The 23934-nt window shown below is 36.8% G+C and overlaps 1 protein-coding gene across 6 annotated transcripts in view; it reads right to left on the minus strand.

The window, feature by feature from the left end:
• The window catches only part of ITCH (itchy E3 ubiquitin protein ligase), a 57748-nt gene that overhangs the window by 30307 nt on the left and 3507 nt on the right, over positions 1–23934 (minus strand). For 3 of the 6 annotated variants that reach the window (XM_026681696.2, XM_087959429.1, XM_087959430.1), the window contains exons 2-3: positions 8078–8168; positions 1109–1250 (exon numbers count right to left, since the gene is read on the minus strand). In XM_026681696.2, the coding sequence (XP_026537481.1) occupies positions 1109–1250; positions 8078–8147 (212 nt within the window). In that variant the 5' untranslated portion in view covers positions 8148–8168. Of the gene's footprint in view, positions 1–1108; positions 1251–8077; positions 8169–20007; positions 20149–23934 lie in introns of all 6 variants that reach the window. The other 3 variants (XM_087959428.1, XM_087959432.1, XM_087959431.1) reach the window with 3 other exon arrangements.

Raw genomic sequence — 23934 nt, forward strand, 5'->3', positions numbered from 1 at the left:
GTCAATTTTGGCCTTTAATTGAACTAAAAAGGGGGTAAATTTCTGAAAACAATAATGTCTGATATCTACAGATGATGCAACCAACTATTACAGTATTGATCATTCCTGGATTTGGTTTTTCTTGAAATGTTTTAGCATTTTTGTTGGCACAATATATAGTAGAATATCCAGAATCTTAGAAGTATCTCTAGAAGTATTTGGTTTATTGATTTTCAATATTTTTATCCATTATTCTAATGGATGCTAAACTGATAACTGATATACACGCTGTTACTGAGAAACAATACATTGATGTTTCTTCTGACACTTACTTGTAAAAAAACCTCCCTGGCAGTATTTCTCCCTGAATTTTGGATTAGTATGCACAATAAGTGCCAAGAATTTAAAGAGAAAGCTATGAACTTACTGATTCCATTTACAACAGTTAGTCAATGTTTTTCTGCAGTTGTGGTTAGAAAAAATAAAGATCAATCAAAAGTAAATGTGAAATGACAATTGAAAGTAGCTATCTTAACATGAAACCTGGATTGCAGGAGTTATAGAAAAGTTAGCAAGCTTCCCATTTAAAATAACTAATTTCATTTCCAATTAAACGGCATTCTTTTATAAAGTTTTAATGGTTGTAATTGCTTTGATAAAGACATTAACATTTAGTACACACTGATGTGTGTATTTCTTTCCCTGTTTAATCCCAATGAAGTCATTTGTTTTATTCTTTAGGGTCAGGGGATTTGAACAAATTCATTTATTATTTTAGACAGTCATGGCATTACGTAGCCTGAGAACTCTAGGCATTTATTGGGTTTAGAAGGCTGCCCAAATGGAAATTTTCTCAATTTATTTGTGGACTAATAGGCAGAAAATAGTAATTACTAATGAAATTACTAATGAAAGTAAGAACTTCTAAGATGTTTGATAGGTTATGTAAACTGGGTAAATTTGTTTAAATGTATCCAACAAATTTAAATAAACAAAATTCTGTATGCCCATAAACATTTATACTCCTTCCTTATAAGTACTGCATTTTTCCATTATCAATATTCATCCCATAATATTATCTGATTGTATTTCTATTTTTCTTAGAATGAAACAATATTTCTAAACTTACACTGTAAGTTGCTGTTTCCATTTTGGACTGTTGGTATTGTTGCATTTTTCTGTCTTCTTTGACTGACCATCAACCCAAACTTCCACATATGGGCTGGGTCCGAACCACTTGTTTTTGTTTTCTTTCAACTTTGCAGAAATAACTTGAAAAATAAGGGAGAACAACATGGTCAAAAATGATCCACAGATAGATACCACATTGTTTCATATTACTCTGTTTAAGTCAAGGAATGAAGCATTTATTACAGGAGAACTAGATCAAACCTAAACTGAAAGATTGGAAAGATGTCCAATATTTAAAATAGATAGCAGCATCATAACACAGATTATAAACACTTTATTTAGAATGGAGGCTGGAAAGTATGTTATAGCTCCTGAAACATGCATTTTATTTGAATAAGCTAAATATGAGAATGAATATTAATAAATGTTTATATTCACTCCACCCACATGCATATGTATAGTTTCTGACATTTATTGGTTGCTTATTAGTCAAAATTATATTGTGTATAGAACAATTTTTTATTTTGCATGTAGCTCTTATGAGGTTTCTGAAGGATATTATTTTCATTTAAAAATTGTTCTAGGCTTATTTTTAGGTGCTTAGAAACTTAAATGTAAATGTAAACACATTTAAAATATGTATGTATATATGTATGCATGATTTGTATTAATTTTACAAATAACTCAAGGCAGTGAACATATTCAACATACCTTCCTCCTCTTATTGTCCCCACAACAACTCTGTGAGGTTAGTTGGGGTAGAGAGAGTGTGAGGCCCAAAGTATATAGTGATATCAATAAACACAGTCAAGTGAAAAATATACAGCCCATTAAAATCTTGGAGTTTTTCAATACATTTTAACATACATATATTTGATCTTCATTTCAACTATATTGATAAAGGAGATAAAATACAATGAATACCATGCACCATTTACATTTTATAATCCATTGTGTAATTTAAATAAACATAGATGAAAATTCTGCATGGAGGAAAAAGTAAGCACATTGTTATATTTATCGCTAGCTCAGCTCAGGTGGACATGACATGGAGATTTCAAACCACTACCAAGGCCAGTCTGTCCAGGCAAGTTCAGCAGAACAGCAGAATGTAAGATATTGAAAGAAATCTTTAAGATTCCCAGACTTGCATCACATGACCTACAGGTAGCTCTTACCACTGCTGATGTCACAATGCATGAATCTACCATTAGAAGGAAACTGTACCAATTAGATCTACACAGAAGATATGCCAGGAGGAAACATTTGCTATCCAAAAAAAAAAAAAAAAAAAACCCAAACCAGAGCCAAACTAAACGTTGTTCCTGAACACTAGGCAAAAACCAGGATTTCTAGAAAAATGTACTTTGAAGAAATGAACCAAAGATAGTTATTTGGTCACAGTATCAGAACAAATGCTTGATGAAAATCAAAGACAGAATTTCACTAGAAGAACCTGATATCAACTATAAAGCAGGTTGGTGGAAATGTTATAGTTAAGGGTTGTTTTACTGCATCAGGGCCTGAGAAGCCCACCATCACAAAATTTTATTTATTTATTTGTTTATTTATTTTTCTCTATTAAATTTGTTTGCTCTCACCACAAGGTGACAATACAAGGAAGGAAGGAAGGAAGGAAGGAAGGAAGGAAGGAGGGGAGGGAGGGGAGGAAGGAAGGAAGGAAGGAAGGAAGGAAGGAAGGAAGGAAGGAAAGGAAGGAAGGAAGGAAGGAAGGAAGGAAGGAAGGAAGGAAGGAAGGAAGGAAGGAAGAAAGAAAGAAAGAAAGAAAGAAAGAAAGAAAGAAAGAAAGAAAGAAAGAAAGAAAAAAAGAAAAAAAGAAGAAAGAAAGAAAGAAAGAAAGAAAGAAAGAAAGAAAGAAAGAAAGAAAGAAAGAAAGAAAGAAAGAAAGAAAGAAAGAAAGAAAGAAAGAAAGAAAGAAAGAAAATAAATTTCTGGAATGGGCAAGTCAAAATATGGATATCAATCCCACTTAGAGGCTATGGGGGTGATCTGACACAGGTTACAAGAAAGCCTTCAAACATTGCTGAAAAAAAATTATATTGAGAAATGGGGAAAAATTCTTTGCAGTCGATGTCAGAGATCAGTTGACAGTTAAAAGAAACACCTATTTGATGTTGTTTCTGCCAAATGGGGCAATGCCAGTATTAGATCTAAGTGTTATCTATTATTATAAGTATTATATATACTAAGTATTATTTATGTACATAGATCTAAGTATTAGATCTAATTTCACATGAATATCATTTGATAGGAAGCTAGGTTTCATCTGGGTGCCTGGTTGGGGTGTGTTTGAGCTGGAAGTATCAGGGGGGATCTGTTTGTGCCCAGGTGTTTGCCTGGCTAGTGGTGTGGAGATTTTTTGTTTGTGAGTGCAGGCTTCCAAATAATTGACAGTCTGGTGGAATCATCTCTTCTATTCATGCTTTCAGCTCCTTTTTCAATCTCTGTGGCTTCTCTGATAATTCTAATTGCTAGAACCAAACGCCTGGCAGACAAGACACACATAAAGACTGAACTATACACCCTGACTAAAGTACTGACAGCCAACGGCTTCCACAAAAGCAAAATCATCGGCTTGATCCACAAAAACACACTGAGACATAATGGAGACCTAGAAGATGAACAGACCCATGGAACAGCTGTCCTGCCCTACATAAGAGGTCCTACAGACAAAATCAGTAAGATACTACACAGGCATCACATCAAGACTGCCTTCAAAACAGACAGAAAAATAGCAGCCATCCTTAGAAACCCCAAAGATAAAATTGACCTGGAAAACCAAGACATATATGAAGTCCCCTGTGCATCATGCCCGGCCACATACATTGGACAGACCAATAGAAAAGTAAGTACCCGCCTGGATGAACACAAAAATGCAGTAGAAAAGCTGGAACACACTTTTTCACTAGTCCAACACATGAAAGCCACAGGTCATAGCATCAACTTCAATGGCACCAAAACCCTAGCCACTATAGAAAACCCCAGCCACAGAATTATCAGAGAAAACCCTAACCCTAACCCTAGCCAGGCAAACACCTGGGCACAAACAGATCCCCCCTGATACCTCCAGCTCAAACACACCCCAACCAGGCACCCAGATGAAACCTAGCTTCCTAACAAATGATAGCTGTCCATTTACTCGGAGCCAAGCTGCACTAAAAGCCTCCAATACAGGAACACAATGTTGCCAGCCAATCAAGACACAAAAAAAGCCACAAAACAGACAGAAGATATTAGAAACACCAATCAAGCAGAACACAGCAAACTCCAAGACCAATAAACACAGACCAAGACTCCCAACCAATCAGGATGAAGAAAAAACCATTCTGGCACAGCAGTAGGCTAGCCCCAAATTTAAAACTGAAACAACTGTAAAAGTCTGACTCACAGTAGGAACACAATACAGAAGCCTGATGATGGCAGATGAGATTCTGCCGAAACGTTGCTACAACTTTAAAAGCACAACTATAATGACGTGGGAAAATACCCGAACAAAGCTGAATACCATATATATATATCAGGCATGATATTCCCCTCTGAAAAAAAAATCGGGCCGGCCAAAGAGACCCCCCACCGCGCGGCAAGAAATCGCTGCCCAGCTCCCTTTTCCTGCCGCTCAGCGGGCTCCGCTCGCACCGCCCGGGCTCCGCTCAGGTATCCGGCTGGGGCTGTCAGGAGTTGCTACCGCCGCCGCTGCTCCGCACGCGCTCCAGTCCCGCGTTCCTCGGGAAGGAAAGGCAAAACCAGGAGCCGCTGCTGCCGTTGCAAAGCGACGCCGCGGCTCTTCCTTTTTGCCTTTCCCTTCCTGAGACAACGCGGACTGGAGCCACGCAGAGCCGCGCCAGCGGTAGCAACTCCTGACTCGGGCCTCCGAGGGAGGGGAAGGAGGAGGAGAAGGGGGAAAGGGGGGCGATTCCCAAAAAATCAGAATTCGATTTTAATCGGAAGAATATCATGTCTGATACACACACACACACACACACACACACACACACACATATAATACTGACAGAATTAGGCTAACAGCTAACATTCCCCCTAACCATTTTATTTTGATATTAACATCACTATATGATCTCAATTTGATTAAAAAAGTGTCAAGTCTCTCACTTCAATTACAAAAATGCAAGAGAACATTAGTTTTTGTCATCCCTGCCAAATTTAGAACACTCCTGCTAAGTAGTGATTTTTAGGCCAAGCAAGAAAATGAGCTTATGCCACAAGATTAATATTCAATGTAACATAACTTTCTTTTCAGAAATGTTAAATCATTTATTTATTTAAATTTATATAGCTGAACAATCTCAGATTTGTAGCTCAACTGATTGAAACAAGAAGGAACAGTAAACAAAATTAAGCAAAAAGGAGTCAGTATATATACTGTTTACAAAAAGCATTAAAAGGTAGAAAATGTATTTGGTGACAGTACAATCAATGCATCACAACCCATACAGATAGTCCTCATTTAGCAAAGACATTTGGGACTGGCAACTTGGTTGTTAAATGAAACAGTGGTAACTGAAGTATGATTTCAGTTCTCACTTTGCTTTACAGTTTTGTGAAGGTGGTAAAAGCAAGGATTGGTTGCAAAGTTACTTTTTCATCAGTATCATCATTGTGAATATTCAATATAGAAGGCAGTCACTAAACAAGAACTATTTATACAACCGTCTAACAGGTTCTATACCATAGTCAGATTCCCAAGCATGATGGCAAAGCCATGTCTTCAGAGTCTTTGGAAAGCCTAGGAAGGGCATGGAAAAATGACCTCTCACTTTCTGCCCCTATTATATGTACCAACATCATTTTACCAATTATATTCATATTTTTTTATCAACAAGGCCTCTTTATGAGGGTTGCAATGTATGCAGATGAAGTGTCCCTAGTGCAGAATATAGGATATGAATGGACAAGAGCACGAAAGGAAGATATCGTTGCCTGTCTCCATCGCTCCATTCCCTTGCATTCACTCAAGATTTTCCACAGGGCTGATTCACTCACAGGCCAGCACAGTTCGATGTTAGCTAATGGTAACGTTAGCTGATCGTGTTGAGTGTCCATTAGTTAATGCAGCTCTAGGTCATCATGTAGATCAGGCCAACAAAGTCATACTCCTAAGCAGGATTTTATGCAAGATGATTTCCATATCCGCTATGTTTCTCCTAAATACTTTCAATTTTTTTTAGTTTGGAATTTCAGTTTCAGTACATATTTTTAATCACCTGCGGAATCCCTGTATTATGTTAACCATAGTAGTAGCTCCAATAGCACATGGTACGTCAAATATTCTTTCGCAGTTTCTTTTGATCAAAATCTGTCCTTATCTGATCAAGTCATACAAACGCTAACAGCTATATTAGCATCAACATAAAAGTGATGGTAATTCCCATGGAAGAGGTAAAAAAAATCTTCTAGTTCAGATAATAAAATCTCTCCAATAGACAGTATAAACTTTTGCCTTTGGTATCGTGACGTAACTGATTAAAGGAAGACTTTCATTTAGAAGTCCCTAATATATGCAGAAGTCATGAGTACTTAAAAAGGCAGTGCTTCTAAAATATTTCTAAAACAGAACAAACTTTTAAAAGAGGATACAGCATATATTCAGAATGATACTCATGTACTTCTCTAGTACAATGGACTACTGTACTTCAGGGCTGGGATTCAAAAATTGTAACAACCAGTTCTGTGGGCGTGGCTTAGGTGGTGGGCATGGCTTGGTGGTCATGTGACTGGGTGGACATGGCTTGTCATTTTATTGGCTAGGTGTGGCCAACTTAATATCGCTCACATTGAGGCACGCATCTCCTCGCCCTGACTGTGGGGATGCTGCAACAGTCGTAAGTGTGAAAAATGGTCATTTTTTCAGTGCCATTGTAACTTTGAATGGTCACTCCACACAAGCAAAGTACCAGCAAAGAAGGGGGAAAAAACTCCAGAGATGTTCCTGAGACAGGAAGTCTGGTCCTGCCAAGAAGGGTTAATGGAGAGGCAGTTTCTGTAAGCAACACCAGAATGTTTCCTTCCTGCCTTCCTTACAGAATGAGACCAGTAATTTCTTCTAACAACCAGTTCTCCAAACTGCTTAGAAAGTTAACAACCGGTTCTAGCGAATAGGTGCGAACTGGTAGAATCCCACCCCTGCTGTACTTCTTACTTTGGATTATTGCAAAGTCCAAATGAGAACTGGCTAGAGATCAAGTGAACGTTAGCAGAGCTTCCCCCTCCAGGAATGAGTGCACAAGATGAATTTGTATAAAGCCCCCCACCCCAAGCCATGACTGCTATCTGCTCTTTAGGAGTGGCAAGTCCAGAAGGACACACAATTTGTGCAACAGCTCTATTGAGGAGTAGTCTATTGGCAGTTAAAGACAGCAACTCTCTAGAACCAGGTGACCCCAAACCCAGAGACACTTTCTTTATATGGGGCTGCCCTTGAAGATCATCCCAAAAAATTCAACTGGTCCAGAATGCAGCAGTTGTCATCTGGTGGGATCTAGCAAGCAAGTTTTCTCCATAGCTTCACCTATTTTATGGAATAGGGTAGATACAAAACTGAGATAGGGAAAGCTGTATATTTCTTGCTTCCTGAATGCTGTTAAGACATAGCTCTTCCCTCAGGCATTGTGTCATTATGTAAAGTGAGCTAAAAAAAAAATTCCTTGCAAGGATAATACCATGGCATTGGTGATGTATTAGAGTTTTAATCTTGTATTTTTATTATTGTATATTTGTTTAATTCATGGAAAATAACTATGTGGCTAAGAGGTGATACTGATTTGATAGCACATAATCAATTAATCTGTTTGTTAATTACCTAATGTTTCTTATATAATAAAACATGTAACATTTTTCAAACATAATAAAAAAGAAACAGAACATATTTGGTGATGCTGTCAAAGAGATAGTATCTGAATCAAACCACAGGACTAATAGACAGACTTACCAGTTACCTGAAGCTGTGATTTCATAGTTGGTCCACTGATACACTCTGAGTTTGACCCATTCCCAGCCATACCATAGGAAGGAACATGAACCTAGGTAAAGAATTCAATAAAAATACTATTTTAAGAACGAATGCTACACTCCTTAACAACATGGTAGGACAGTCAAGTGTATATATAAACTGGTTAAATCAAAGAAGCACCAGAAGCACATACAGTCAATAAAGAATATGTGTTCATGAAACACAGAAATGAAGCAGCAATATTAATTGAAGGTAATTAAGACTATTAACACAATTATTATCAATAGCTCTTAGTATTTGATAAGGTAAATAATAAAAATGGTCTCCTTTTGTCCTATCCCAGACAGATCCTTGTTAGCAAAACAATCAGTAGCAAGGAAGGAATGAGATGGGTGGTCTAGAAACATGAAATATAAATAAATAAAAATAAAATAAAGGAGAAAGTAAAATAAATTAGCCTTAACATGGGACAAAGTAAGGATATGCAAATTATAAAGTAGAATAATAATTACTATAATGCCAGGAAGGTAAGTCCAAGAAAAACAATCACTAGATTAATTTTACAACTTCCTAATTCAACCTAATTAGGATGTTGCCACCTTATTCAACATATTGTTTTTACAAGTCTTCTACTTGACCTAAAATTTAGATAGCCACTACATCTCTTAAAAATGTCAGGATAGTGAGGCCCAAATTTACATAAACGAAAGACTACTATGAAGCTCAGTATAAATAATTTTTGGTTGTTGTTTTAGGAGTTAAAAGTAGGTGGCATTTCTTCCATTTTCAAATAGATCTTACAGTGGTTACACATAGGTTTTGAAAGATATCCCACAGAAATCAATAACGAGCAATCCTTCACAACAGCCAAATAATTAATTAAACATTTTATGTGATATATTAATAACATGTACTTGAGCAACTATTTTCCCCACTCCAAGTATTTGCTTAGACTGGTTGCTTTTGCTTTGCATGGTTATCTGCAAGGTAAAATATGAATCTTCATAACTCCTATATTATGTGGAGAAGCTCAAGATTGTCTTCATTTTTCTTGTGAAAATCCTATGCTTTTTTAAAACTTGCACAGCTAGCCCAAAACATATTAGCATATCTCAAAGTAGCTGAGAAAAGAATCTAAAGTTCTACTTCCAAATCCTTATGTTCATGAATGTGTGGGTTTTCTTTAGTTAATTTTCCAATCTTTATGTCACCCACCCACCCCTTCATTTTTTTGGAAATGCACAAAGAAAACAATTAAGATATTCTTCTTACTAACTAATATGACTTTGTATTAGGGAGAAGGAGTACTCTGGCAAAGTGACCCATTAACATTTGTCTTTTTTTACACAAAAAGGGCCCATGAATAATGCATACAAATGAGCATAAAAACTATAGAGGATAGAAAGAAGCCAAATCCTCTGTATCCTTCGTTCTCCCTACAATCAATTCTCAATTCCTACTTCCCCAAAGCAAATATTTCTGATGGTGAAAGAATACATAAAATTCATTAATTTTGCAAAGAACAAGTCAGGTTTTGCTTGTTGTTGTCAGATCTATGGTATGACAAATGGAATAAATATATACTCTTTCCCAAGAAAACTGAACTGACTCGCATTGGGCTTTTAAATGTTTTTTTATTTTACAGAGAAAAAAAAATGCAGGCATAAGCCTGTGAATAACTATCCTTAAAGGTGAGTCTTCATTGTATTCTTTCCAATATTAGATAAAAGTTGGCTGGTTATTCTGCCCTCAGTCTCCAGCTGCAAGATGGAAATCCGTGATGTAACAATTAAAGACAATATGTTTAAGATTGTTTGAATATTTTAAAGTATAAAAATTAAAAGGTTTCTGCATAAGCCAGTCTTGGTGGTCTCAGAGGTTATTGACACACTGGGTGCCGTACCAAAATTTTGTTTGAAAGTTCTTAGAAAATATGCATATTGACAAAAGTTGCAACTGTCAATTACAAAAAGTTACACTACTTGGTTCCACACATATATTACACTGATACATTACAATATCTTACAATATCCCTTGGGAAAAACTCAATGGGTATGAAGGCCAACACTAGCTAAAGAGCCGCAGCTCTAATTTTATATTTTTGTGAACATAATAATAATATTGGCATTGACAAAAACCACCAATTGCAAAAGGCAGCTTTACTTGCAACAACTTAAATCCTGTGATGATATGTTTAACAACATCAGCCTATCCCAAGTTGAAGGACTTGGGAAGGACTCAGGAGATGGGCAAAAAAGCCAAATCCAATCTAAATATATGGCTATGTGATGAACCATAATAAATCCTTAACTAGGACTTGAATTGTTAAGTTTCCACCAGTCTTAGACTATGAATCTAACTGTAAATTACTCACACATAATAATAATGATGATGTACTAAATTTATTTGCCACCCAATTCCAAATTATAGTAACTAATATTCTGCTCAGGAATTCTGCTTCTTCTTATCTCAACTAACTTTGAACATCCAGTAACAAAACATTGGAATTATCACTACAAATCTGTATGCATACCCAGGAATACAAGTCTCTCTAATCTGCTTTCCTTCTGAAAATGTTACCTTGTTAAAAATAATTGAACATTATGATTTCCTTTCCCACTAATTTTAATCACATAAGCAGTGCCTTTTTGTAAAGTCACAATACATGTTCAATCAGCACTACAAGGACAGGAATAAGTAAACTTATAAGAAACCAAAATGACCAGTCATCTAATCTTCTAATCAGTTAAGTGAGATTATTTAATCAGGGTTTTTTTTACCTTTGTTGTTGGAAGGACACTACAGAGAGCCTAAGGGTTGTGCTCTTCTATAGTACACTGCTCAAAAAAATAAAGGGAACACGTAAACAACACAATGTAACTCCAAGTCAATCACACTTCTGTGAAATCAAACTGTCCACTTAGGTAGCAACACTGATTGACAATCAATTTCACATGCTGTTGTGCAAATGGAATAGACAACAGGTGGAAAGCATAGGCAGTTAGCAAGACATCCCCAATAAAGGAGTGGTTCTGCAGGTGGTGACCACAGACCACTTCTCAGTTCCTATGCTTTCTGGCTGATGGTTTGGTCACTTCTGAATGCTGGCGGTCCTTTCACTCTAGTGGTAGCATGAGATGGAGTCTACAACCCAACTAGTGGCTCAGGTAGTGCAGCTCATCCAGGATGGCACATCAATGCGAGCTGTGGCAAGGTTTGCTGTGTCTGTCAGCGTAGTGTCCAGAGCATGGAGGCGCTACCAGGAGACAGGCCAGTATATCAGAAGACATGGAGGAGGCCGTAGGAGGGCAACAACCCAGCATCAGGACCGCTACCTCCGCCTTTGTGCAAGGAGGGACAGGAGGAGCACTGCCAGAGCCCTGCAAAATGACCTCCAGCGGGCCACAAATGTGCATGTGGCTGCTGAAATGGTCAGAAACAGACTCCATGAGGGTGGTATGAGGGCCCGACGTCCACAGGTGGGGGTTGTGCTTACAGCCCAACACCGTGCAGGATGTTTGGCATTTGCCAGAGAACATCAAGATTGGCAAATTCGCCACTGGCGCCCTGTGCTCTTCACAGATGAAAGCAGGTTCACACTGAGCACATGTGACAGACGTGACATGGTTTGGAGTCGCCGTGGAGAATGTTCTGCTGCCTGCAACATCCTCCAGCATGACCGGTTTGGCAGTGGGTCAGTAATGGTGTGGGGTGGCATTTCTTTAGGGGGCCGCACAGCCCTCCATGTGCTCGCCAGAGGTAGCCTGACTGCCATTAGGTACCAAGGTGAGATTCTCAGACCCCTTGTGAGACCATATGCTGGTGCGGTTGGCCCTGGGTTCCTCCTAATGCAAGACAATGCTCGACCTCAGGTGGCTGGAGTGTGTCAGCAGTTCCTGCAAGATGAAGGCATTGATGCTATGGACTGGCCCGCCCGTTCCACAGACCTGAATCCAATTGAGCACATGTGGGACATCATGTCTCGCTCCATCTCAATGCCATGTTGCACCACAGACTGTCCAGGAGTTGGGGGATGCTTTAGACCAGGTGTGGGAGGAGATCCCTCAGGAGACCATCCAACACCTCATCAGGAGAATGCCCAGGCATTGTAGGGAGGTCATACGTGGAGGCCACACACACTACTGAGCCTCATTTTGACTTGTTTTAAGGACATTACATCAACATTGGATCAGCCTGTAGTGTTATTTTCCACTTTAATTTTGAGTGTAACTCCAAATCCAGACCTCCATGGGTTGCTAAATTTGATTTCCGTTGATAATTTTTGTGTGATTTTGTTGTCAGCACACTCAACTATGTAATGAACAAAGTATTTAATAAGAATATTTCATTCATTCAGATCTAGGATGTCTTATTTTTGTGTTCCCTTTGTTTTTTTTGAGCAGTGTATATTGCCACCTCCTAATATGATTGTAAGAATATTTGAGAAATGTATTTGTATATATCCTGCCATTATTATTTTATAAATAACTCAAAGGGGTGAACATAACAAATTTTCTTCCTTCCTATTTTTCCCACAACAATCCTGTGAATTGGGCTAAAAGAGAGTGACTGGCCCTAAGCCACCGGCGGCTTTCACGCCTAAAGCCACATGAGAACTCACAGTCTCTTGATTACGATTTTGATGACCATTTGTCCAAAATATTATTCAGAGAAAAAAGCAGCTATCACTGCTTTTTCTGTGATTTAAAAACAAAACAGTATTTTTCATGGATAACAGAATCTGCTTTTTTAAGAAAGCTGAGATCTTCATAACATAAGCATGTTTTTACGTAAATTGGACATTACCAGAAAATCCACATTTACAGGTACAACTGCATATTTCTCAAATCTCACAACTAGAATTATGCAATCTTATTTTAGAAATTTACTTCTTATCTGAGGCACAAAAAATCTGAGTTTTTACTACTTAACAATACTGGGAGATGAAAGCCCCATTCATTAAAACTTGAAATTAAAATAAAAAACAGTAACTTATATTGGTGTGCATATATACTCAAACACTTATATATAAAAAATATGGAGCAAATTCCTAATTGGTCTCAAACTGTAAAGATATCTGAGATTTGAACATAGCTCCACAGAAACAGATTGTTTTACTACAAGGGATCCTTCTGCAGGCTAAGAAGCAATTAAAACTAATCATGGCACAATAAACAAGATAATTTCCCTTCCCTTTAATAGCTTATATATACCATTATTATACATAACAATAAATGATTCTTTTGTTCACTGAAGACTTCATTCTTAACTACTGCACAACATAAATTTTGAGCTCTTACAAATCTTATTAATAAATTTTGAACAACAAATAATGAAAATCATATTGTTTGTAACATTAATTACAGTTCCCAAATACTAGTGTTAACTGCATAGATAAATAGAAATAGTTTAATGACTATAATTCAAAGATTTATTGTTTATGATTTGTGGATCATAATCTAAACAACTGGTGTGTATTTGGGGGAATAGGAATTTGGAAAAATTTTGTAGCTTTGATGGAATTTGAGAAGAATTCTTATATTTTGAATTTATCAGAAATACTTGATCATGATTCCTCTTTTCAAAATGAAAACCAATATAAGCTATCAGACTAGGAGTGTGAAGCTCCCACTTTAGTCCATCTTTAGTAATGGAAACTCACTGGATGACTTATGCCAGTTGTGCTCTCTTAAGCCAAAGTATCTCACAGTGTTGTTATTGTGAGGAATAAGAGGGGAAGCACTATCTATGTCAACCTAAGCTCCTACACAAAAGGCAAAATATAAATCTAGTAATACATTTTTAAAAATTGGAAATTGACATTTTAATGGATATTTTCTTCTGATGTTTTCAAGTTTTCCTATCAGGTGTGACTGTTTTTACTCTTATTTAGATTCCTTGATGTTTTGCTTCTCAAATTCTCAGATAGTATGCCTAGATCCTGCTAATCTGGGAAAAAGCAATATAGTACCTTAAGTATCAACCCCTAAAGAAAAGAAATAAAATATGACAGATTACTTTCTAATGCAGAAATGGAATGCAATTTCAGAGGAATTTGTATGTTATAACTTTCCACACTGTCCTTCTATAATAAAGCTTCCATCTTTAAAAATATCAATATTTACATTTATTAATAATCTAGTATTTTATCTAGACTTAAAGCTAACTATAACAATTAGTAAAAGAAAACAACAAAAATCTAGTTAAATAATATGAAACATAAATGCATAGAAATACAAAATTAGCACATACTGATCCATCTTAATCTACAACATGAATTATGATTATCTCAGAAAATAAAAACAAGTGCTACTAGAGAATAGCTGGTTAAAGAGTTGGGTTCTCTGCAGGCAGAAAATTTTATGCATTCTAAGAATTTTTTTATAAACATATATAAACCTTTATATAAACTTTACAATAAATGTTTCTGTTTAATGTATACAAACAGTATATTTTGGACTTTTGACATGACATCAGTTTGCATCCTGTATGTTCATCACAACGACTAACATCATCTTGGAAACAATTTGATTCTCACTAGGTACTTGGCCAGAGCAAAATGTATAACTCCTACAATTTTCAAAATCTAAACCAAATATTTTACTCAACAAAGTAATCTAATATCTGTAAAGAAGGAAACCAAATTCATAGAATGCAAAAGAAGATAAACCACTTACGGTTTATCTTTTTATACACCTGCCAGACCTAGTAACATAACCCCAAGTTGAAAGGACTGGGGGGGGGAGAGAAGGCGGAGCCTCCTTGCTGACAGACTGTAGAGTGCGACTCTGCGGCTATGGTCCGTGCTCTTTCGTTGGAGAGCCCTGATTATTACGATTAGGATAAGTTGCCTTGGAGGGGCGGCGGAGTAAGGGGAATCCGCAAGCCAGGTTGAGGGGAGCCGCATCTCCCCCCTGGGCTTGGTCTTTTCCCCCCCGAAGACGACTGCAGCGGTGGTTTAAAATGGCCACCCCGAAGAGGAGGACTCATCTGGATTAAGATTTGTGCAGGAGGGAAGAAAGAGATGGATAACATCTGAACCGGGACAACTGGGCAATACAACTAAACAAAAGTACCCCGGGATTAAGGTAACATGGAATTTTTAAGAAAAGAAAAGTGAGCGGCGAAATTATAAAGGGACAGGAAAAAAAATAAGAAAATATTTTTGACAGCTAAGTGGGGCTTCGAACCGGGAAAGGAAGAAGCTGGAACTAAAGATTTAACTAAGTTGGACTAAAATATTTTGGGAATAAACAGGCATAAAATAAAGCTGGACTTAAGATTGTCAAAAAATAATAATAATAAAGTTTACAAATTGGAGACTGGACTGTGCTGGAATATTGAGGTTTGAAAAACCGTAAATAAAAAAATAGGGGGGAAAGGTGAAGACTTTGTATAATGGAGAGTGCCACCTTTTGACAAAAACTTAGAGCTCAAACAAAATGGAAAGCATCCTGTTTCTGAATGAACTTGTGTGGATATAACATTAAAGAAATATTGAAACAAAGTACGAATCTTAGAAAGTGAAAACACAACCAGAATAAAGGAAAAAGCAAGGAAAGACTGACTGTGGGATTGATTGATGTTTTTGGTATAGACCCTGGGCTGGAATAACTGAGAACTTTAGAAAATTGAAAGAAGAAAGAAGGAAAGTAAAAATGTTTTTTTTTTTGTGGACTTTAACGATCATAAAATATAAGAGTGTGTAATGACGATATCTCTTCGGGAATTAAAAATGGAACTTAAAAATATGAGAGAATTACTACAGGAAAGAGGCGAATCACTTTGCTCTGTGTTAGAAAAAATGGAAATGGCGATTGAAGAACAAGAAGAAAGAGCTTCAGAGGAGGAGGAGTGGATTCAAGGAGAAGACATTTTAAATAGACAATTAACACAAAGAACACTACAAAGAAGTGGGGAAAGGAGGAAGGTTAAAAAGTTGTGATTTAAGAAGGCAATCAAAGGGAACACCTGTGAAGTGGGGAAAGGCAGAAAGACCCAGCAGAAAAGGGGAAAGGAAGATATTAAGAAAGAGAGGGATATAAACGGGAATGAGAAAAGATATGGGGAAAAGAGGGGGAGAAGAAGCAGTAAGAAACAGGTGCATGAAATAAAGAAATACGGAAATAGTAAAATGTTGAAAAGAAATTGTTTTTTCAGAGATAATGGTTGATGAATTAAAAAGGGGATTCTGCAGGGTGACAAGGGGTAATAAGAATATTTCTGCAATTAAAAATATTTAGAAAATAGGGTAATATAGATACTGATAACTCTGATTAAAAATCAAGGGGGGGAAATATGCTGCGGAATCCAAATGAAAAGATGTAATGATTATTATTGTAACTTCTTAAAAATAATGGTTTATTGGGAATCAAGATGAGGGAATAAAGGTATATTTTAATCATTGAGGTGTCACACTCAAAGCAGTAAAAGGGGGGAAACCTATACTTGTTTTTTTTTAGTGTTAAAATTTGTATTAATCTAGAATTTATAAAAAGAATGTGTAATGGAAAGGGAATATGACAGACTAAAGAACCAACTAAATTAATAAGTTAACATAGACTATTAAAAGCAAGGAGAGACATTGGTAACTATTATTATCATTATTATTATTATTATTATGCAAACACATATTGTTTATCTTTATTTTTAAAATAAATATTAAAGGATTATATTTGAAATAATTGAAATGAAACAAAAAGATGTTTCGATTGAGATTAATGAAAGAGGCTAGAATTAATGTGTTTGTTTCTCTCCTACTGAAAATTTGGAATGGAAAAGGTAATAATAAAATTAAGTATGCATATATGAATGTATAATTGCTGTCATATTTGTATGTAAAGGTGATGACCCGGAAATATGTTGTTCACTAAAAAGAGATTTTTGTTTTTAATGTGAAAAACTGAATAAAATTTGTTTAAAAAAAAAAAAGAAAGGACTAGGAGGGAGGGCAAACAAAAAGCACACATTGCTTCTCCTGTCCCATGATCATGCTGCAAGGGGAAAGGAAGGAAAGCAAGAAGTAATAACTTTCTAGCTATCACCCCTTGGGATGAAGCTATCTATGGAGAGCAGGCACAGCCGTTGGATGTATGTGTATCAGGTATTTGGCAGCTGAAACAACTCTACTGCAGGGGTGTCATCTAAAGCAGGGGTTGCCAACCTTTTTGACCTCAGGGACCACCAAACTCATACTTCTAAATCCCGAGGACCACGAATACGAATTTTTTTAAAAAGATAATATATTTAATATAAAATTTTTATTTTTATAATATAAATTTAATATTATATATATTAAATTTATATATTTATATATAAATATATATACAGTACTTATTTAATTATAACAAAATTGTAAATGCTTAATCATAACTGTGGGACAGAGTGAAGGGAAAGGAGGGGCCTCTCTCATCCTTTGGGGGGAAAACAGGGAGGATTTAAGAAGCCACATGGTCACATTATATTCATGTCATCCCTGCTTCTTGAGTTGTATTCATTACCAGTTCGCTTCGTAGTGCAATTTAAGGTTCTGATTATCACTATAAAGCTGTACATGGTATACAGCCTGATTATATGAAGGATTCTGAAGAAAACTGTTTCTGCCCATTCAGGAAGATTAAGCAGAAAGGACATGAAGGGACGGACCTTGGTGTTCCTTGAGCTTGGTTATTTTCTTGCAGATGTTTCATTACCCAAACTAGGTAACATCATTAGTGCTAGAAAGGGCATGATCAAGATCCTCTCAATCAAGTAACATTGATCAGAATCTAGGTAATACATTTTCTCTGTTATGATGCCATAGAGATTCATATGTCTCCCACGCTACAGCTCTTCTGGATGTTGTTAGAAACATATGTCTTTTTATTAATTTTTCCTCTATGTGAAAATTATTACACAATTATCTACAAATGTTTGTAATTTTGTCAATGACAAACTGCTCCAGAGTCTTTCAGAAATCAAGTGGTCTCCAAATTTAATAAATAAACACAACACAGCAAAGAAATAAAAGATTACAAAATGTAGGCGGAAATCTTTTCAAATAGGTAAAACTTCTATTTTATGCACATATACTTACAATTTTACTAGTCTCCTTACCAAGAGTACTTCCAGACAGGAATACACTATATGGTATCTGTGGTCTCAATCTACCCTCCCTTACTTGGCTTTTATTATATTTGCAAGACAAACTGCCTGTATTTTTATTCACAAGAATGCCTCTGAGTACTGTAATCATTCTTAAAACATAAAAATGTTGTATGGCTATAACTAACGTCATGGCTGGATGCATGCCAACTTCTGGATGGGGAGTTGGATGTAAAAGGGAATATTCTGGGAAATCTGAGGGGATTGAAAATTTCAGTATTTGTAACAAATTTTATATCCCATCCCTTCACATTGATTTAATCACATTGATTTAATTTTTCTTGTGTTAATTCAACATTTTGTGATTGACCATGCCTACACTGGTAGGCAAGTGTATGAATAGACAATTGTGCCTATTCATAAAATGATTATCAGAGACACATTTTGAAAGAATATCCAGAATATGCCTCCAAATTAGTATAGTGGTGCCAGAACCTACGACTCTGCGTCAAATTATAACATAGCTAATTACTCACTATTACTTAGCACTTCTATTTGTAGTCTTTCTAAGACTACATAATACACATTTGCAATTATACTGCAGGAAATTCATTTTTTAGTATATTAAGATTTTTTTTTAAAGACTGAAGACTAAGAATTTGAACTCCAATAAACAGATATAAATGTTAAATTCCGAACACTTGTCTGGAACTACATTTTTATGAAACTCTGGACTCACACCATTAAACAACTAGTTAATCAACAGCTAAGATATACCAAGTTCATGTTTCAGACCAACACACTTAAGAATATAAAACCTGGGCTCGGATAAAAATCTGTCCTTTGCTACACTTGGCCCAAGTCAAATAATGACTAATATCCTCAGGGGCAAGAGGCTGAGCTCAGAATACTCCAGGTCTCTCCGGTAATAAACCAATTTTCTCTGGAAGGAAAAAAAAGGAGGACCTGGATCCATCAAGACAAAGCTTTGTGGAATTTTGCAAACAGCCTTCTGAACATTCTTTACAGTGAAGCTGTCCATTCCTGGCTTGATCAAGTATCTGAGACTGAAGATGCGGAAAGAGCTTCCTCTATATCAGTGGTGGCTAAACTTTTTTGGCTGCTGTGCCGATAATTGCGTGTGTGATTGCGTGCTGACGTGCCAGCACCCAGAAGGCAATGCGTGACCACCCCCACATCCCTGCGCATGCGACCCCTCGTGCGGACTGTGCATCTCTGCACGTGTGCATGCAATCCCCCGTGCACCATGCACATGATCCCCATGCATCTCTGTGCATGCGCACACGTCTCCCACACACCCCAGCTCCCCATGCATGCACGCCTGATACCCGACAATAAGCTGTCGGGTGGCAGCGGCACGCGCACATGCACAGTAGAGCTCTTCCAGGCGAGCTCTCTCATGCTGGCAGAAGTGGCTCAGCGTGCCGCTTCCAGTATGTGTGCCATAGGTTCGCCAACACAGCTCTATATGAAACAGATACCTAATAACTTTTACTAATTGATAATATTTTATGTATAAAATTTATGTGACAATGTAGATCAGTATTTCTAGAATATGAGCTCAAACTTTTGAACATACCAAATTGGCAAAATGCTCAAAATATTTTAATCATAATTCTATAAATCATTTCACACCTTTTCTGAATGCTTAGCAGAGTGAACACCAGCACTGCACATTTAACCATAACGGACAGATACTCAATATTTTAATGAGCTCTCACAAATAAAAGGAATTATTATATAAAAATAGACTATAGTTTACAAAAAATTAAGTCATGCAAATTTGGTAATTATTATGAGTTTACCTAGCTTCAGCCTACATGGTTCATATGCATGGAGATCACAAAGGTTAGGGAAATAGCTAGGCAGTAATCTCCAAACCAATCTGAATCCCAAAATTCATCCAAAAAGCATTGAAGAATTTCGTTGATGTTTCTTTGTAGAATCTAAAACAAAATTTCAGATTTTGTATACAAGGAACAATAGTTTCTTCATTATTTCAAAACAGATTAAATACATTGAATCCAATTTACTTCAAACAATTCACATAAATTTATGCCAAGTGTATTGTTTGCAGAATTACATTAATATTTTATGCTGGTTACAGTAATTTACATCATTTGTGTGACAATATAACTATGCAGATGATATAAAGTCAAGTAATTATGTAATGAAATTCAGATATAACAACATCCTTTCATTCTAAATGATTGGTTAAACTGAGGTTTTACTGTACAGGTAATCATTGATTTACAACCACAACTAGGACCGGAATTTCCACTACCAAGCAAGGCGGTTGTTAAGTGAATCGCACCCGATATTACAATCTTTTTTGCCATTGTTACTAAGCAAATCACTCTAGTTGTTAAGAAAAAAGTGTGGTCCTTAAGAAAATCTGGCTTCCCCATTGGCTTTGCTTGTCAGAAGCCAGTTGGGAAGATTGCCAATAGCGATGATATGACCCCAGGATGCTGCAGCCATCGTAAATACATGCTAGTGGGCAAGTGCCCAAATCTTTATCATGTGACCGTGGAGATGTTGCAACAGTTGTAAATTTTAGTGACACTGTGACTAAATGAATGGTTGTAAGTCAAGGACTATCTGTACTTATATTTTAATTAGCAATAGCACTTAAACTTACATACTGCCCCTTAGTGCTTTACAGCAAGGGTCCCCAATCCCTAGTTCGCAGCCTGGACCTGTTCTGTGGCCCATTGGGAACTCGCTATACAAGCAGTGGTTGAGCACACGAAGCTCCATTTGCACAAGCAGTGGACACACATGTGAAACCACCCCGTCTCCCCCGCCTGCTGCCCTGGTCCACAGACCCTGAAAGATTGGGGACCAATCTTTATGGGAGGTTTACAATGTCTGCATATTGCCCCCAACAATCTGAGTCCTCATTCTTAAAAGAGATATAAAAGAGTCACCCCTTCAAAACAGGCCATGTTAGGAAACAAGCACAAGGAATACTACTTCATTGTTGGATATCACAGAATCTGCAAAGTTTATCAGCATTTCCCTCGATTCCCATGCACAACAAACAGAATTGTTGTTTTGAGTCTCTTTCTTATGTTCCCACCCTTCTCACTTCTCCTGAACTGTCACTTTTTCAACTCTTGTATTACTTTGCCAACTTACCCGAGATATATACAATAACACATGTAAACCAGGTTTCAGATATTTTTTTTTTGAGATTTCTTGACTAGAACTTGATATTGAATATGTGGCAACAAATATTCTACCGTATCAACTTATAGCCTTCTTCATATGTACAGTGAACTTCAATGTTTAAAGAGTTTAATGCAAATGTTGGATGAGATTTTATGTAATAATAAACTCATCCAATACTACATTCACGGGCTTCTACTTATACTTTACTTATGCATCCATTAATTACCCTTTAGTTTCCTTTTCCCATCCCATTATGTATGCCAACTCATGCTTGAAATCTGGGGCATATTTGGGAGCACAAAAAGAGCTAAGTAAGAATTTATTGTTAGCAGAATAAAATGTACTATTGGAATAACATTACAGGACAGCACTCCTTGTAACAACTGAGACTTTCCTTATAAAATGTCCCTGCTTATAATTTCAATTTGTAAAATTAGCAGATGAAACTAATATATATTTTGGAACAACAGAAGTTTCACTAACCATATTACTAGTTGCCTTTTGTCTTAAGAGAGATAAAAAAGAAAATGTTTAGCATAAGATGCACAATTACCTTAAAGATTTTCCTATCACAAGGCAAAATAATAAACAACTTTATGAGTTTACATAAATTAATGGAAAGTTTACTTATCAGAGGCTATTAAATACATGATCAAAAATATATCTTGGGTTTTAATAAGCCATAAACCAATGCTAAGTACGCTACAATTTTCATTATTTAGAGGGCTTCCAAGGACCTTCTGAATAACAGTGGACTATTGGATTATAGAGCTCTTTGTACTTTTAGTATTTAAAAGATTTATATAGTTGCCCATCTTTCAACGAACTCTGGGAATCTCACAATCAAAAATTAGAAGTTACATAAAACCATATTAAAGCTATAAAACTCAGTCAATTTAAAAAAACCAACCTTGGTGCTAAATCAGTTTTGATGTGCTATCTAATCTTATCCCAATGCCTGGGAAAAGCCAAATCTTCAAAGCCTTAAAGCAAGCTAAAAGTGGAGACCTACTGAACTTCAGGGGGTGACTCTTCCATAGGGCAGGGGCTGCCACGGAACACACATGATTCCCAGCTTCCTATGACAATATATTTAGTGGAAAGGACCACTAGGAGCATAATCATCATATCTGAACTGGTACTTAGTCCCACAGTGACATGGCCCAGTGTCATATAGAGCTTTAACTGTATGACTAGTGCCTTGACTGCAGAAACTAGAAGTCATGCAACAATGGTGTTACATGGGCAAACCTAGGATTCCCTATTATTCTGCGTGCTGCTGCATTCTGGACTAGTTGAGGTTTTCAGGTGACTTCAAGGGCAATCCCATATAGAATGCATTACAGTAATCCAGATGGATTAAGACAAGGATGTCAAACTGGCAGCCCATGGGCCGGATGCATCACACACAGGCCACGCCCACCCCAGCTCCATGAAGGAGAAAGGCGTCACGAAACATCACAGTGGTTTTGTCAAATGTGGCAAGTGTATTTAAATTATTAACAGTTAGCAACATCACTTTAGGTTTGCTTGCATTAGTGAAACTTCAAAAAGAAACAGATTTAAAAATGTATCTGAAGGCATTCAACACAAAGTGCATATTGTGAGAAGTCAACCTATATATATAAAAGAAAATCAACTTGAAAGATGTTTATATATCTAAAAAATAGCAAAGTACAAGCTTTAATTTATTAAGCAATAATCTGCTCTGGGGTGGGATGCTACAGGTTCTGCCCAGTTCTAAAGAACCAGTAGGTCTGAAGAGCAGCAGACACCAAACCAGTTCTGTGTTTGCTGCTGTTTGGCCCACCTGCCCGCCTGGGCTCTTACCTGTCCTTTATTTCCTGCTTTTTCAACCTCAGCTGCTTTGCGTGGCACAGCTGAGGTTGAAAAAGCAGGAAAAAAGAGGCTTTTCAAACGCTGTGCACCTGCGCACAGTGCTTTTCAGCTGTCCAGGCAGCACAGCTTCAGGTTTTTTTACATGTGTGAGCGAAACGTAGTCACCAAACTGATAGTAACACCGGTGGAATCCCACCCCTGATCTGCTCTACCTTTTAAGAGGTTTATCATGTTGACATATACATATAAAGTCCAACAGAAAAAACATTGCTTAATAACCTCCACTCCTTTCTAGGAAAGAGATCCATCTCTGGAAATGGAAATTCAATCTTGTGATCTTCTGTATCTGCAAACTTGCCATACACCTTACCTTTGTGAGATAAGAGGAAAAAAGGAGGCATTTTGTGACATTTAATGCTTGAATCCACAGGATCTAAATGTTCCCATTCCTCCTAAACTCTTTTAGAATTGAGAAATAGTAAATGTTAATCCTGATCAAGGTAAGGGGGAATTTGTAACAATAAAATAAAAAACCCCAAAACTCTATAACACTCCCCATTTAAGTTTAAAATCTCTTATCTGCCAGTACCGATTTGCCAGTCAATTTCCATTATATCATTTCTGTTCCAACTGATTCACGTTTTCAAATACCGTATTTGCCGGCGTATAAGACGACTGGGCGTATAAGACGACCCCCCCCACTTGGAGGCATGTTTTTC

This window comes from Notechis scutatus, chromosome 3 (genome assembly GCF_049901735.1).
Source record: "Notechis scutatus isolate UNSWTSFEM ecotype Mainland chromosome 3, rNotScu1.2, whole genome shotgun sequence".
NCBI classification, from domain to species: Eukaryota; Metazoa; Chordata; class Lepidosauria; order Squamata; family Elapidae; genus Notechis; species Notechis scutatus.